The sequence below is a fragment of the Rutidosis leptorrhynchoides genome, chromosome 3 (genome assembly GCF_046630445.1).
Source record: "Rutidosis leptorrhynchoides isolate AG116_Rl617_1_P2 chromosome 3, CSIRO_AGI_Rlap_v1, whole genome shotgun sequence".
In the NCBI taxonomy this organism is placed as follows: Eukaryota; Viridiplantae; Streptophyta; class Magnoliopsida; order Asterales; family Asteraceae; genus Rutidosis; species Rutidosis leptorrhynchoides.
Genome location: NC_092335.1, coordinates 17,512,781 through 17,530,831, shown reverse-complemented (window position 1 = coordinate 17,530,831; position 18,051 = coordinate 17,512,781). Strand labels below are relative to the sequence as shown.

At 34.7% G+C, this 18,051-nt stretch overlaps 1 protein-coding gene across 3 annotated transcripts; it reads right to left on the bottom strand.

Annotated features, from left to right (window-relative positions):
* Window positions 1-13,064: 13,064 nt before the first annotated feature.
* Window positions 13,065-16,171, bottom strand: LOC139895789 (receptor-like protein EIX2). 3 transcript variants are annotated; one of them, XR_011776015.1, is made up of 3 exons: window positions 13,599-16,171; window positions 13,448-13,528; window positions 13,065-13,340 (listed from the first exon to the last, which is right to left on the bottom strand). XR_011776015.1 is itself a non-coding variant. In XM_071878329.1 (3 exons), the coding sequence occupies exons 1-3, from the start codon at window positions 15,982-15,984 to the stop codon at window positions 13,334-13,336; spliced, it is 2,409 nt and encodes an 802-aa protein (XP_071734430.1). In that variant the 5' UTR covers window positions 15,985-16,171; the 3' UTR covers window positions 13,066-13,333. The 3 variants fall into 3 exon arrangements, 2 of the variants coding, with proteins under 2 accessions (XP_071734430.1, XP_071734429.1); XM_071878329.1 differs by having other exon boundaries at window positions 13,066-13,340; window positions 13,448-14,612; window positions 14,748-16,171; XM_071878328.1 differs by having other exon boundaries at window positions 13,067-13,340; window positions 13,448-16,171.
* Window positions 16,172-18,051: the final 1,880 nt, after the last annotated feature.

The following is an 18,051-nucleotide window of genomic DNA, read 5'->3' as shown; positions in this document are numbered from 1 at the left end:
ATAAGGACAAGATTTGGAGTCCATGTTTGTATGATATTGTGTAAAAACTGCATTCAAGAAACATATATCGATGTAATATATTTCTATTGTAAACCATTATGTAATGGTCGTGTGTAAACGGTATATTTTAGATTATCATTATTTGATAATCTACGTAATGCTTTTTAAAACTTTATCGATAAAATAAAGGTTATGGTTGTTTTAAAAATGAATGCAGTCTTTGAAAAACATCTCATATAGAGGTCAAAACCTCGCGATGAAATCAATTAATATGGAACGTTTATAATTAATATGAACGGGACATTTCAAAATTCAATTCTTCGTAAACTCGCCTAATCTAACCAAGAACATTAAATACCATTTACACACCGCCAAACGCCATTTGGGTCCTCCAATTACCGTTTAGTACACGCACCTCATCACATACTTCGAATGAGTAGACTTTCGATATAAGGTCTTCAACGCTACTTGTTAGACTTCAAACATTATTATCCCACAATAACAACTTGACCCACTAATTACACCTCCTTCTGCTGAGCTATAATTTGATCACCATGTTACTAGCTTGAGATAATAAAATACAAACAACAACTCTTTGGCTATGGCACCCATCTCCTTAGTCTAGGAGATAACGGGTCGTTTGAGTCCGAACCGACCCAATCAACCCCATTGCCCAAGCGATCCACCCGTTCACTATAACATCTACCCGATTTATCTTTCCAACATAGAATAAACCACCCGGTAGATCAAATATGTGGACAATGCCATCAAGGCAACCGTGTGAGAATGCATTCACACCCTTGATCTTCCACATAACCACCTTTGCTTTCACCATTGGAACACCGACTACATACGCGCGCACATCTTTTGACAAACCCTATTTTTCACCACGAGCCAACTCCCACTGTACGGACGTTTCATTAACAGTGACTCTCAAGAAAATCTCTTATTCATCTTCTTCGGCCGATTGCAACAAAGTTGCCATTGGAGAAGATCTACTTGAAGTAACGAAAGCTCTAGTATAACTAATTCGACCCGAATCTTCACTAGCTTCGACTTCCCTTGAGCTCCCACTCAAACAAGATCCCTCAACAAACCCGGAAAGCATTAGCATGCTAGGATTTCTAATACCCACGAAATCACCTAGCCATTCTTCAACCATATACTTGGTTCCCCTCTTGTACCCGCGAGCAACCACATGACCTCCCTTAAACACCTTCCACCTTTGATCTCCAAATAGGACATGACACTTATCATCATCCAATTGCCCAACCGAGATTAACCTACTCTTGAGCTTTGGAATAAACCTCACGTTCCTCAAGATCCAAGTGTGTTTAATCACAAGATCACCAATACCCGCAACATCAAGTGTACTCCCATTCGCGACTCGAACCTTACCAGAATACGACTTGAAATTCACCATCTCGTTCATGTATGGGGTAGCATGACATGAGGCACCCAAATCTAAAACCCAAGATTCATCAAGAACACCTTCTTGGCACAACAACGCATCTTGAAAAATAAGACCATTAAATCCTTGAAGATTGAAAGGACTGGGGAAACCTTGAGAGTAAATGCCCTTCAGGAAGAACTTGAAATTCAAAAAGCGAAACAAAAACAATTTCAACCCGAGATTAAACAATTAAATGATAAAATTTGTGATTTAAATCACGAGATTTTAATGAAATGTGGTGAAAATATAAAGCTTTCAAAAGATATCGAGTCTTTCAAAAAGCAAATGGTTTATTATGAAGAAAAGTTGTACAAGCAAGATCAAACAAAACAAACTATTTGCATGCATCAACCAAAATATTTTGAAGCGATTCGTAACGAAGAATACCACAGTTCGTTTAAATCTGGGTTGGGATTTGAAAATCCGGGAACTTTGCTCTCAATTCAATCCGAAGTTCCACCACTTTATGATTTCGACTATATGGGGTATGATCATACGAAGAATTTTGTTCGTCCCTCTAATGAAATTTCAGAGGATGATAAAATCCAAAGAACTTTACATATATATTCTAAAGTTGATATGCCCTATGATCGTTTGAATGATTCATATGAAAACCGAAAACCAACGTTTTCACATGATCATGACCAAATTATAGAAAACCCACCTACCCCAGATTTAGATGGTTCTCCAACACCAAAACCAAGTACAAAGGTGTATATTCCATCTCTTATATTGGAAAAACATCTTGCTATTTCAGAAGGTAAAATTCGTGAGCTTGAACAACAAATATCTTATTTACAACACGAGTTAGAAGAGAAAAATGTATCTTCTTGTCAAGATAGTAACCATTTAAAACCCAAAATGGTTTCAAAAGAAGTACAAGTTGACCTCCCCGAATTATCTGAATTGTCTAAAAATCAATCTTTCATGAACAAATTGTTTGACATTGTTGCAGTTTATACAACCTTTAAATCTTTTAAACACAAACTGCTTTACAACAATAAGTTAGTTGAGACAGACAATTCAAGCATTCATAAGATCTTATTGGGATGGATGGTATGGTCAATTTGTTCTTTGAAGGTTTTTAACAACTCGATCCACACAACCAAATGTGATAACTTCAAATCAACCCACGAGGTAAAACCTATGAGGTCAAAATACCAACAACGGTTTTGTTAATCAATAAAACTAAACAAGATTTATCAACAGTTGATTTTAGCAAAATCTTTCATACACCTGGTTTATTTGATGTTAAAACCGACCAAGGATATGTTGTGGTGGAATATACATCTGCTTTTGATTGTTCATCCGTTTATGACAAAGATGATATGTCAACCACACAAATAACCAAGACCAATGATATCTTGACTCCGGAAGATCAATTTTTGGTTAATTTAAATAAAAATCTTGAAAATCGTGTCAACGAACTAGAAAATGAAGTTGAAACCAAAACAACTGTTTTCAATGCTCAACGAAAAAGATTTCAATCTCAGATTGAAAACCTTGAAAAGGAAAACAAATTTTTGATTTTATCAAAGTTACCTAATTCACATGTTGTTTCAAAGCAACAACAAAAAGTTGTGACTCCGGAATTTAAGACCACTTTTGCCCCAACCTCAATATACTCACATGCTTCATCCAGTAAAACACCTAAGATCTCACCGGAGATACCCAAGGTGTCATTCAAATCTACTACTACATTGAGAAAATCAAAAATACCGACATCGTCAACTAAACACTCAACCTCGGAGAAGAACACTCAACTTCCTCCAAAGAAATGATGGAATCATCAAATCACTTCAAATGGTTCTTCAAAGAACAAAAGGCGTTCAACGTCATCAATGAATTCAAAGGGATCTTCACACAACAAAGTTTCTAGCTCCGAATCTTTTACATGGAAACAGAAGACTTCTACTCAATCTCCATTGAAGTCTTCTCGACAAGATCAAGAACGATCCCCAGGAGTTCATGAATATTCCAGTTACCGGACTCAAAGGAATCCACCATTCCTTGTAACTGTACCAGGTAAAAATGGAAAACCAACACGATTTCGTGACCAGTACGGATGGTTTTCAAATAGTTCAAAGAAAATTTTTCCAAAACAATCATCCTTTGGTCCTCGCAAGAAATCAGTAATCTTTTCAAACACACAACGTAATGATTTTTCTATGCGTCCACAAAACCTATTTTACAATGAGACACCTCACACCAAACCAAGGTGGAACGCATGGTCCATAAATCAAATTGATAGTACCTATCAATGGTACTCAAAAGACCAGTTTTGAAAAACAATATGGCTTGTCCATATTTCAGTGGACAACCCGGTCTTCAAAGTGGTTTTAAACCATAATGGTTTCTACATACTTCAGTGTAGAACCCACGCTTCAAATGGATGTTAAACATCCCAATGGCTTTTGTACATATAACAGTACAAAACTCGTGCTTTAGTGTTTTTCTCGCAGGTGTAAGGATAACATCGTCATTTAGCGAGGTTTTATGAAAACAGTCGACTCGATTCTGTTTCAAATGGGAGGAAATTTACTTTCTTCAAGACGGAGTATTCCTCATGCACTTACCCAAAAAAATAACCCTATTCTTCTTTTTGATTATTATTAACTATTGAATATGTTTACCTTCAAAATAATCAAATGATAAAGGTGTAAAGTCACCTCAAAAGGAAGTAAAGTCTTCGGCTAAGACACAATTGTCTGGCTTATGTCGGAAATTGTAGTCCAGAATGGCCGAAGGGGTTTCGAAAAACCTTGAAAAGAAACCCTGTGTATCGGCTAGAAATCCTCTTGCTAAATCACATCAAAACCAAGATGTGGTTGAGCCTCAACATTGCCCATGGCCTGGAGGTCAGACTTATCTTGATGAGGGAGATCTGTCTTGTTCAACGGAGAGGCAATATGACACTACTTCGGTAGATTTATCAGACCTCTGGAAGGATGATCCCCTTAACGATTAGTCAGCATTTAAGCCTGACCACATACACTCCTCAGAGAGTGCAATAACTGAAAGAGATTTGTCACCTCATGACTTATCAATGATTTCAGGACTCGATGTAACATCTTCCTACATTACATTGATTTCTACCGACACTTCGGTGTTAGGTACAGTTGGAAGACTTGGTATAACCAAGATCGGCAATGTCGCACAAAAGTCCCATGATACTTTAATCATGGAGGTGGATAGCTTGCTAATGCCGGCTGAAACTTCGGTTATCAGTCATCCTCACCATCCGCTGAGGTAACTCCCGGACCAACCAATACTGGTGAGGTCCTCAAATCCGGAAAATGTTTTGTTAAGAAACTTGCCTAGTGTAACAACTGGCATGCACATTTTAAACCTGTCTAGTGTAACATCTAGCTTGACTTTTACAAAACCAAAAATGTTTTCTGAAGATCCTGTTTTTCTTGAGGATCAAATTTTTATGACATAAAATCCTGTGTCTTGTCCATGTTGCCTCTTTTTACCCGAGGTGATTTTGTTAGGACTTGATACTTGTACCGTGTTACAAACCTAAAACCAAGGTTTTGCTGTGGATGACACATTTCATTACCTCAACTTCCACCACCAATAATTACTCCAAAAACCCGTCCTCACGACGAATCAAACAACTTTACCGACATTGCTAGGATCTTCAGTGTCTAACACATCTGGAGGAGATGGTCACAGAGTTAATCAACATGATGCATATTTGGAGTTACACACATTATCACTTTGTCATTGTAAATGTATCAACTCAAGTTCATGATGTATTCATTTCACAAACACATCCTGAGGGGGAGAAAAGCAAATGTTGATACTAATTCCAGAAGTAATTTCATGAGCTCAAACTAAGTCTCCCTCAAATACCAAAGGCCAACACCAAATCAGGATCTTCATCAATAACATTCAAAGCCTACCAATCATACAAGCTTCCGCACCAACATTTTTGAAGATCTTATCAAGTCAACAACATTCAAAGAAACAAACTATTGTCAAATCAAGGGGGAGCAAGAGAATGCAATGATCAAGGGGGAGCAAGAGATAATACAACAATTTAGGGGAGCAAGAGAAGATCACACATCTCAAGCTTCATCATTAAAGCTCTCTCACATCAATAAATCAAGTCAACTTATTTACTCAACAACATTTCAAGACAATCAAGAGATATTCAAAGATCAAGAGAATCTCCAAAAGAAGAAGATTCTCAACAACTCATCAACATGACACAAAACAACTTAATCATGAGATCAACAAAGACAAGAACTTCCAAAAGAAGAAGTTTTTCAACAAGTTCAACAACACCTCAACTATACAAATTCAAACATCAAAGCTTCAAAGTATATGAGAATTTCAAAAGAAGAACTCTTATCAAGATTTCAAGATGATCAACAAATCTTCACCATCTACCAATTACAACTACCTACAAGAAGACAAAAGAGAACCTGACTTACATGAAAGATTTAAAGACATCTTCAAGCCTTCTAACAAGTCTTTCTCAAAAGATCAAAGACCAAAGATGTTCAACGACAAATCGCATCTAAGGGGGAGATTGTTAGGACTTAAATCTAGATGCAATTTGTTATTGTATTTGGGAGTATAAATACCTCCACCTAGCATAGAACTTGTTTTAACCCTTCGTAATCACCCACACCCTTATACCTTCACTTTCACCTACACACAAACACTCTCATCTTGTAACCAACTCCTCACCTTGTAACTAACCTTCAACCTAATGAATCTGGGCACTATGTTGTACTAGCTTCTGTTATTCATCTTCATCATCATCATCATTATTATAGCAGTTCATACATTGATTCATATACACATATATACATTTATACACATACATATGCACACTGATATATTCGTCAAAGGCAAACAAACACGAATTTAAGCTGAAATCTAACCTTACATCTTCAATCACCATATTAGTTGAACTTCCACCCGACATTAAACTCGGGCACTTCGACTTATTGTGACGACCCAAAAAATTTTGACTAATTTTAAATTAAACTCTCGATACGATTTAATATGTTTGACTCGATAAGTAAAGTCTGTTAGGTTGAGTCTCAAAAATTTTGAATTGTTCCATATATTCATTTGACCTTCGACCAATCCCGACGATTCACGAACAACTATTTGTAAATATATATATATATATATATATATATATATATATATATATATATATATATTAATTTGAAATATAATTTAATGTTATTAATTATGTAGAATAAAATGAAATATGATATTATTATTTAAAACATATACCTATAAATAAATAAAAATATACAATGATAAAAATACAATTTAATCATTTGAATAAAAATGAATCTATACATACATGTATGTGATTTCTATATATAGTTAATATTATATGTATATTGTAATATATATATATATATATATATATATATATATATATATATATATATATATATATATATATATATATATATATATATATATATATATAATATATGAACATTAAATATTCAATATATGTTATTATATAACTATCAAATATTACATAATTAATAATATGTAATATTAATATAATAAATATATAAGTGTTATACTTGTTACTTCCATTATTATTTGTTAACATCAATATTATTAATAGGATTATCATATCTAGTATTATTATTATTAATAGACAATAATACAATTTATTATTATTAATAATATTGTTATTATCAGTATTTTTATCACTTTTATTATTCTTAGTATAATTTTGATATTATTATTATTAATATTAACAAATATTATTATCATCACTAATATTAATAAAATTAATGCTATTAATATAATTATATATATTAATTATTAATATAAATTTTATAAAATCACAAAATAACTGAGATTCAGTTTCATGTATCAATATAACTGTATAGGATTCGTTTCCTGTTTCTAATTTGTTACCAGTACAAATCAATACAAAATCTGTTAACTATCATAATCAGTTAGAATCAAAATCAGATATAATGATTCGGTAAGATACAAAGATTTCTAAATATTAAATAGATGAAGAATCGAATCCTGTTAGGCATCCACATCAATCTTCTTAATATCTTATTTTTACTCTTCCTTCCTGTCTTCAACTTGTTACCCGTCCAATTTAACTTCTCAATACAAACAAGCTGATCAAATCAAGTTGTCAGAGACCAATAGCAATTGTACGAATCTGTTAGCCATCACTTTCTACTTTCTATTTTCTTCTTCTTGATTGATTCTTCTGGTCGACTGCTTCCACACTATATAACAAAATCTGTTAGAAATAAATATCAATCAAGTGTACGAATTTGTTAGAGGTCCTAATCTACTTTTATTTTCTTATTTCCTTCTTCCTGCTCGAGATTCTCTGTCGACCATAGCTGCACTATAAAACAAATCGATCGTACCTGTGAGTTCTATTTCAATCACTCAAATGCACAATATAAAAAGAGGAAGAGAAATATTAAGTTACATATACATATATTACTTACATGTCCAATAAGCCATCACCGTAAATGTTACTTTAAGTTGCAATATAAAACCACCTTGGTTAGTATATTCAAAGAACACCACAAATCAACTAGCCAACACCAACTGTATACGATCACCACTCAAGGTTAGTGTTCTGCCGGTTTTGAATTACCATCTTCACCACTATCAACTACCACAACTTTCGAAACTGTTGTATTTTTTTTTTTACGTGATCAACCAAAACCGCCACTACCTTGAACTCCTTAGGACAACCACTCATTTTCTTCTTTTTACTACTCGTGAACCACCATAGACTATCCTACTCCTTTGCTTGATCAAACCGCCATCACTCTCGATCACTTCCGAATCACAACACAACCTCAACCAACATCAACTCGAACCACCTTGATCACAAACACCTCTCTCTCTCTTCTCTCTCTCTCTCTCCCTCTCTCTCCCTCTCTCTGGCAAAAGCCACAAGGACCATCTTATATGCAACTGCTCTATTTTTCTTGTATTTGGTAAGTAATAAAACAAATATTAATGAGTTAGCACCATGATTAAAGGAAATTAAAAATCAAATGCTTTAGGTAAAGTTCTCACATGTGGGACGGTTTTGGATTTTATAGCCGACAAATATCATATTCATAAGCTAGTGGGTAATTATTTTATTTGAAAGAACCAAGTGTGAATCCTTAATATGAAACCAAAATGGATGTGTATGTCTAATAACCTGATGACGTGTATGTGCAATGGAGTATACAGCGAATGTATATTAAACGAGTACATGATAGAATTTTTGGGCTTCTTTACATCTTATTGGGCTTAGTATAATGTTGGATTAATGTTTCTGTTAGAACGAGAATCATAGAATTCGGTTGGGCCATTTTACAAACCCACTAGACTTCCGATTCAATTACTGGCCATTCGTTGATACTGCAGTTAATATTACTTGGTTCTGTTATTCGCTACTCCTGTTAGGGAAGTTACACGCGAGTGACAAGAAGTAGAAGGTGACGTTTATGATTAGGACTTTCACATGTAAGGTTGAAAATGACGAATTAATAATAATGAGGTGAGGATGATTATGATCACGATGAAAAAGTGAATAAAGATGGTAATGAAGATCTTGATATAGGATGGAGTCGATGATGAGGGGAATAACCAAGATGATGATGAATTATATGAACAAGAAAGGAGAATGATTATGATTAGGAAATGGTGATTATATTAGGTTATGATTAGGATAATGTTAGGATGATGCATGATATGGTAATGTTACGATAATGATGATGATATAATGATGATGGAAGTTGGTGATGGAGACTATGGACGATGATGATAATGATCTCGTTGATAATTCGATAGTGAACATGATAAATAATATCAATAATAATACGTGAAATAATAATCGAATGAAGATTTAAGTTGATAATAGTCTAGTGATGATATCGAGTAAAGATCATGGTGTCGAGAAAGATAGTTTAAGTATAATGATGATTTTGATAATCGTAATGAGTCATGATGATGTGATGATCAAAGATGATGAATAAGTAAATGGGTTCTTTAAAAAGAAAACTGAATTGGGGTTAAAACAATTTGGATCCGTATTATATCAGGAAACACAAATGGAGTAAGGGTTAAGGATATTATCGGGTTAGCGGGACGTCGCGGGTTCAAACCCGGACTTGGGCATTTTTTTAAGGGCTACTTATTTGAGGTAGTTTACTTATTACTCATTATTATTATTAGTATTATTATTATCATTATTATTATCATTATGATAAGTATTATTAGTATTAATATCATTATTATTTATCATTATTAAGTAAAAACATCATTATTATAGATATTATAACTATTATTATAAATATTTTATTATCATTATTATTAGGATTATCATGATTTTTTATCATAATTAGTATTACTTTTATCATTAGTAGCATATCAAATAAAGAATTCTTATAATAAAATATATTATTGACATAAAACATAACAATACTTATATTTTTGTAATAAATATCAATTAGTAATTTAATGTATATAAAAATAAATATATCTAATTAAGTTATTAATGAAATATATAATTTATTAAAATAACAATTATATCACTATTAATATATAAATTGTTCAATTATAATTATGTGTGTTAATATATATATATAAATGATATAGGTTCGTGAATCCGAGGCCAACCTTGCATTGTTCAATACCGTCATATGTATTTTTACTACAAAATACAGTATAGTGAGTTCATTTGATTCCCTTTTACTCTTTACATTTTTGGGACTGAGAATACATGCGCTGTTTTTACAACTGCTTTATTAAATGCTTTTGAAATATATTTTTGAACTGCGAATACATGAAATGCTTTTATAAATGTTTGACGAGATAGACACAAGCAAAACATTCCTCGAATGAATTATGTGGACATGATAATTGCCACCATTGAATTATGTGGACATGATAATTGCCACCATTGAATTATGTGGACATGATAATTGTCACCAATTGATGAATATATTTTTTCCTGATTATTATTGCTTGGTAACCTAAGAATTAGAATCGGGTATGGCCCTAATTCACGCGAATCCTAAAGGTAGCTACGGGTTTAACACCCCCACCCAGAATGTTCACTAGACGGAAGAGCTAGTGGGCGTGGTGTTTAGTACTTCGAAGTTTATATGATTATTATACAGACGAGATGTTCTATTTTGGAGATATTATTGATGCGCATTATATGTTAAGGTCGGTTACCAAGCCAAGCAATAAATGCAAAGTGAATGTTATGTATCGAGAGAATGATTTTTATACACAGGTTATGTGTATTATATTTTGTACACGAGATATGTGTACGGTTACTAAGATTTATGAAAAATGGATTTCGTACACGAGAAACGTGTACTGTATTTAAAAGATATCGCATGTACATTACAGGTGGGTGTAGGATTCGGGCCCATTTGTACCATGCAGCATTTAAATCTTGTGGTCTATCAAAATGATGAATTTTATTGTTTTATGATAAACCTATGAACTCACCAACCTTTTGGTTGACACTTTTAAGCATGTTTATTCTCAGGTATGAAAGAAATCTTCCGCTGTGCATTTGCTCATATTACATGGAGTCGTTCATGGCATATAGAGGTCCGTTCATCGCAATGGTACCAGATGTTATTGTATTCGTTCAGAAGAATTTGGACGGGGTATGACACTTTTAGTGACCGACTTGTTGACAATTCCAACACACCACACTCTTGCTCTTTGACGGACTTCGCGACTTAGCTCTTCCCCGACCAACACTTAGAACCGAACCCGAACTCCTATTCGAATCTTTTCTACGAATATCTTCGCTAAGAATCAAATCACGGATTCCTTCAAAAGTGAGTTTAGTAGTTCCGGATGAACCACTAACCGCCGTCACTAAACCGGACCAACTATCGGGTAATGAAGATAGTAAAAACAACGCCTCTAGCTCATCATCAAATTTAATATCAACCGATTTCAACCGGGTTAAAATCAAATTAAATTCGTTTACATGATCCGCCGCCGAGGATCCCTCCATCATCCTAGCGTTCACCAATTGCCTAACTAGGAAAATCTTGTTCAAAGCGGATGGCTTTTCATACATGTTAGATAAAGCCGCAATAAATCCCGTCGTTGTGGTTTCACCCACAATGTTGTAAGCGACGTTCTTGGCCAGAGAAAGTCGAACAACCCCTAGGGCTTGCCTATCTAACAAATCCCATTCGCCTTGATCCATTCCTTCCAGCTTAACACCCTTCAAGGGTTGGTAAAGCTTCTTTTGATAGAGCATATCTTTCATTTGCATCTTCCAAAAACTACAGTCGGTTCCATCAAACTGATCAATCTTCACATCACTCTTTTCCGCCATTGTTCCCGAAAACTCGTAAACCCGAGAGCTCTGATACCACTTGTTAGGAAACCCGACTAGGTGAGCCCAAACAAGACTAGATAACCCCAAGTTATCAATCCACTTCCAATAAACGAAAATATAGTGAAAAGATTATAAAGCTAGCAAGAATGATAAAAACATGGGAATTTAACTTGGTTATATGCAATCGTTTATGATTGCTTTAGTCCACGGCCAACCAAAGAGTGTTCTATATTGATTAATTTCGTGGTGGTGAGTTACAATGAGTTACATGAGGCTATATTTATAGGAAACTAAGAACACAAGTGTTCTTGCAACTTGATCTTCAAGATCACAATCAAGTAATCAACATGGACAACTAGCAAGCCTTTACACCAATGCTATGACATGATCACAGCCACCTTTGATGGTGTAAAGTAGTCCAACATGCACCTAAAGTGCAACTTGAACCAAACAAGATCGGTTGTAAAGTGTGCAAGTTGACAGCTTGCTGCCAGACAGGCGATGCGCCGCATCTGGATGAGATGCGCCGCATCCCTCTTGCTTTCCATGTTTACAGATTCAAAATCGCGATGCAGGTTCAAGTAATAGATCCAGATGCGCCGCATCTGGATCCGGATGCGCCGCATCTAAAACCTTCGGCAAAAAACGCTTGATGAATGCGCCTCATCCACCCTTGGATGCGCCGCATCTATCACCAGAATCAGTTTTCTACTTGTTTAAAGTTTCCACACCTCAACATAAAGGAAACATAGGAAAGAAATTTAACCCTGGTGAACCACCTTGTTAACTTTAAAATGGTTATGAAAAGCAATATTTGATACACGATTATCGGTCTTGATTATGCAATTACATGTAAAAGGCACTCTTAAGCAGATTTGAACATACAATTAATCATGGCTGTTGTTTCGAAATCAGCCTCAGCTAACTAGTATAGAAACAGTAGATTTAAAACAGTATATTTCTACGTAACTATTATGGAAGAGTAGAATGAAAAACAAATGCAAACTTTACATTTTTTAAACTTCTGACAGAAACTCAGAAACTGTTACATATATCCAATCCTTCGCGAGACTTAATGATGCAAAAGGTAAAATGTCTGCCTCGACGGTTGAGATATATAACACCACAAATTCCCCAAAATCCAACTGTGAACCCAACACCCATACCCGTGTAATATGATTTTGACTATTGATTTTGCTGTAGAGTTGAAAGAATTTTCAAATTTGATATCACGAGTGGAGAGACAGTTTAACACTTGGTATTACAAACTCAAGTGGTCCAGATTTTTATTGGTTAGTGAACAAAATTAAATCTTAAAGGGAAACCTTAATATATTACAGCAGCCACACTTACAGACTTTCATTCAGTAGTAAACAATCGATTAAAGACGAACTATGGAATGGAAAACTTTAATATATTCACGCCTTCACAAACACAAACACATACACGATAACGATTCGCTACTATATGCATATGACTTCCGTATAGAATAATTATATATAAAAACCTTCTTTTGAATGCGAGTGTGCCTACAACCTGCAAAACATACAATATTTGCAGTAAAGAATCGATGAAATATAACATCCGATATATTTTTATGTAACTTGTGGAAGAGTTGAATACAAAACATAAGCAATATTTACCTTTTAAACTTCCGGAAAAGCACAACAACTGTTACATAAATCCAATCCTTTGCGAGACTCAATGAAGCAAAAAGAAAATGTCTGCATCGATGATTGAGAAATATAAGACCACAAATTCCCCAAAATCCAACTGCAAATCCAGAACCCATACCCATGTAATATGAATTCCAAAAGTCGTCGTCTCCATGTAAGTCGGTGTCATCCTCATCATCAATGGTAGTACCAGGTGTAGGCCCGGATATTGGTGTGAGTGGAGGTCCATAAAGTAGTGTGTTACCTTCATATGATGATGAATTAAAGCCTTGGAGTTGAGTCCCGGATGGTATTTTTCCTGACAAGTTATTGTATGAGAGGTCGAGAACAGCTAAACCGTGCAACTCTGATAAACTTGATGGAATCTTTCCAGAAAATTGATTTCTCGACAAGTCAAGAGATTCAAGAGATGTCAACATACCAATATCTTTTGGTAGTTCACCATGTAGTTTGTTGAATGAGATATTTAAGGAGACTAATTTAACGAGACGAGTGATCTCAATGGGAAGCTCCCCAGATAAGTTATTGTTTGAAAGATCAATGATCTTCAATAGCTCGAGATTACTTCTTCCGAATGATCTGTCTGTTCCTTTCCATGCAACCAATGCATTGTCAATAAACTCTTGAGGTACCATTTCTGGATTTAATTTTGAAATCTCTGGAGGTAAAAAAATACTAAGATACGAGTAATAAGTATGATTAGTCAAATAATCTTCAGACCTTCTACTAGACATAGATGTTAAGTTACGAAAGCAACGAGGAACATTACCCACCAATCGATTCTTAGACAGGTCAAGGATATGAAGATTGTACAACCAACATATTTGGGTGGGTAGACTACCACTCAACATATTTGATCGTAGAACAAGAACATATAACCTCGTAAGTCTTTCCCCGACCCACGAAGGTATTTTGCCAGATAACTTGTTTTCCCCAAGATCCGCAAACCTCAGATTTGTACAGTTGCTCAAGGACATGGGCAATTCACCAACAAATGCGTTTTTTCGCAAATATAGTGCCTCTAGTAGATACAAGAGTCGAAAAGAGTGAGGAATTTTACCGGATAAATTGTTGTTTGACAAATCAAGAACCACCAGGTTTTGGAATTGCGACCAACAATCAGGAAGGCTCCCTGAAAACGAATTGTTAGAGAGGTCAATTAAAGTTAATTCCCCGTCAATATGACATAAGAAAGAGAGGTTTCCTTTGAACTTGTTTCCGGAAAGATTTAACGAGGCGAGACTTGAAGGCAATCGCGGTACCCTACCTTCAAGGCGGTTGTTACTCAAATCCAATCCAGGACACTGGTGAAACTTTAATGTCATATCTGGTAGTGTACCCTCGAATTCATTTGAAGACAAGTTCAAATATCTCAATCCAAGAGGTAGGTCCCAGAACCACACAGGGATTCTATCAGATATTCCAGCACTGGAAATATCAAGATCTTTGAAATCTTTTTGAGTTTTAATCCACATCGGGAAACTAGGTCCCAACTTGCAGGATTTCAAATTTATGATCTTTAATTGGAAAGGAACTCTTAAACGGTAGCTTAATTTGAATGAAAATGAATTCAGAGACATATCTAAATAGGTTAAGGAGGAGAGATTTAAAAAGTGAAGGTCGGATATAACACCATGAAGGGAGTTGGATGAAATATTGAGATATTCAAGATTTGAAAGTTGACCGAGACTGTTGGGTAACTCACCACCTAACTGATTACTAGACAGGTCTAACTCTTCTAGGGACTCGTATCCTGTTATGTCAGGAATGCTTCCGTTGAGAAAATTGTGAGCAAGCGACAAGATTACCAATGATGTTCGTTTAGTAAAATCAGGCAGGGACCCTCTAAGGAGGTTTACTGAAAGGTTGAGAATAGATAAGTTGGAAAGATTTTCAAACTGATGAGGAATAACACCTCCTAATTGATTTGTTGAGAGGTCTAATGTGACGAGAGAAGTTAGAGCTCCAAAGGAAACAGGAATAGATCCGACCAAAGAGTTACCACTTAGATCAAGATAATTCAAGTTGGATAAATTTCCAAGCTCATGAGGAATGGGTCCACTGAGATTAGCATTAGACATATCCAAATGCTGTAAGTTGGTAAGGGAACCCAAAAAGTTTGGTATATAATTGGACTGAAAATCATTTCCAGATAAATCGAGAGTTTGTAACTGCTTTAACACCTTTATTGACGGATTAATTTTACCTCCAAACTGAAATCCAGCAATATCAAGATCGGTTACGTGACCAGTGAAGTCACAAGTGACACCCCACCAGAAGCAACAAAGCTTCTTCATTTCTTCTTCATCGCTCCAATTATTTAGAATGTCATGTATGTCTATCAAGTCTGCTTTGAGCTTCAGCAGAGCTTGTCTCTCCTTTTCGATGCATGACGAACCTTTAACCGTCATGTTGGCATCTTCATTGAGCCCGAGAGTACGATCAGCAGCACTAATAAATAATAATAGTATGCATAGCAGCCAATACACAACAAAATGTATCATATCATATAATTTATCAACTATCAACTTTAAATGGAAAACCAAAGAGAGTGTAGCCTACCACCTCAGGTGTTGATCAAAGCCAGAAGGAATAAAAGTTTTAACTGTGGCAGCAGTAGTGAGTTAAAAAGTAGGTATATAACTAAAAGGTTTCAAGGAAAACAGTAATCGGTTTCACCACACTCTATCAAGAAAGGTGTGTCAGTGTGTGTATATATATATATATATATATATATATATATATATATATACTCCCTCCGTCCCTAAATTATTGTCCAGTATTCCATTTTGGGATGTCCCAAATTAATTGTCTACTTCCATAAATAGAAAGGAAAGGAGATATTTCATTGGTGGATCTGGAGAGAGAAGATATTTCATTGGTGGAGAAATAAAGTTAGTGGGATTTCCTAAAACTGTGTGTTTTTTGTCTGGGGACAATTAATCTGGGACGGAGGGAGTAACATGTACAAAACTAAAGCTAAATCAAAACGAAATGATCTGTGTGTGAATAAACATAGAAATGAAAGACTTTTTACTAGACAACTACATTAATTATTTTTCCACAAAAAAGTTAGTGGAAGACAATAAGTCAACAAGTCTTCTACCCCCGCTTGGGCTTCAAGGAACTTGCGCAAAAGGGTTTCTCAATTATAAGCCATTATTATTATTTATATATTCCATCCAATCATTTTAAATCTCAGAAATAAAATACATTTTTAGAGTATAGAACCGTATAATTAGTAAAGATATAAAGTATCACTTTCAACAATCCAGCATTTCAACCCATTTGGGTTACTTTAACACATTTAAACTTTGTCAAATTGACCACAAATGTAATATAGAAGCCATTTTTTCTCAATAAAGGGTATATCAATTTTTTTTATTGCCCATAAAGGAGTCCGATTTCAATTTAATGCGTAAAAAAGTATCATGATTTAAAAACGGTTGCAATTAAGGTATAAATCGACATGTGGCATTTTTATTTAGTTTTTTGCTGACTTGTAAATTACATGTCATTTTATTAATTGCAAACTAAAAATAAAAAATTACATGTATAGTCCTTGTGATAATGCACCTTTCACGAAAAGTCCAATCGTTATGTCTGTTAATATTTCCATTAAAAAGCCTTTAATCTTCATCTTCTTCCCAAAATTTCTTACCCCACATTATTTTCAGATTTCATTATTCCTAAATTCATCATTTCATTACACCAAATCACTCACCAACAAAACCAGAAGCCAACAATAATTTGAAGTTAAAAAAAGTAAATAAAAGAAAATTAGTACATTATAAACCTAACTCAATTCTCTGTAATCGTTTTACGAGAGTTTCTCAAACAATTCTTTGTTCTTGACGTTGACATCAAATGAGTATATCAATCAAACCCCCAAAATAAGAAATAATCTTACGTTCCTAATTTTTAACATCAAGTGGTACATCTAGAACTAAACAAAAAAATAAATAAATAAATACGGACAAAATGGATCTGGGTTTCAAAAAAATGGATCTGCACATTCACACAGATTGACAGACACATGTACACATACATTGGATTAAACACCTGTATGCAAACGGTGGACCGATGGTGGCAATTTATGGCGGTAGTGATGGTGGTGGTGGCAATCGGTAGTTGAAATCGACGGCAGCGATGATGACAGATCTCAAATTACAAATCTTCATTACAAACCTTCAAATCTCGAATTACAAACCTTCAAATCTCGAATTACAGACCTTCAAACTTCCCTGACAAGCTTCGGTCACTATATGTTCGGAAAACCCAAGTGAAACGAGATCTAAAAACAACTAGATTTGAAAGTATCTGTGGCTTCCTTGAATATGGATGTTGCTGGGTTTTTGTAATGTGTACAGAAGGAGACTTGAAAAAGGAAAGAAGATGAAATTAAAAAGATTGGGATAAAATGACATTTTATGTTATGCTATTTAACAGATGTTTTTAACGTCGGTCACTCATAGGGACTGTCAAAACAAGATTGGCTAATCACATGGACTATTCGTGCAAGAATTTTTTTTAAGGAAATGACATGGAATATACAAGTCAGCAAAAGAATT

What these genes read in the sequence shown, in the direction of transcription:
- LOC139895789 (XM_071878328.1), bottom strand. Translation starts at nt 15,984, where the DNA reads ATGATACATTTTGTTGTGTATTGGCTGCTATGCATACTATTATTATTT.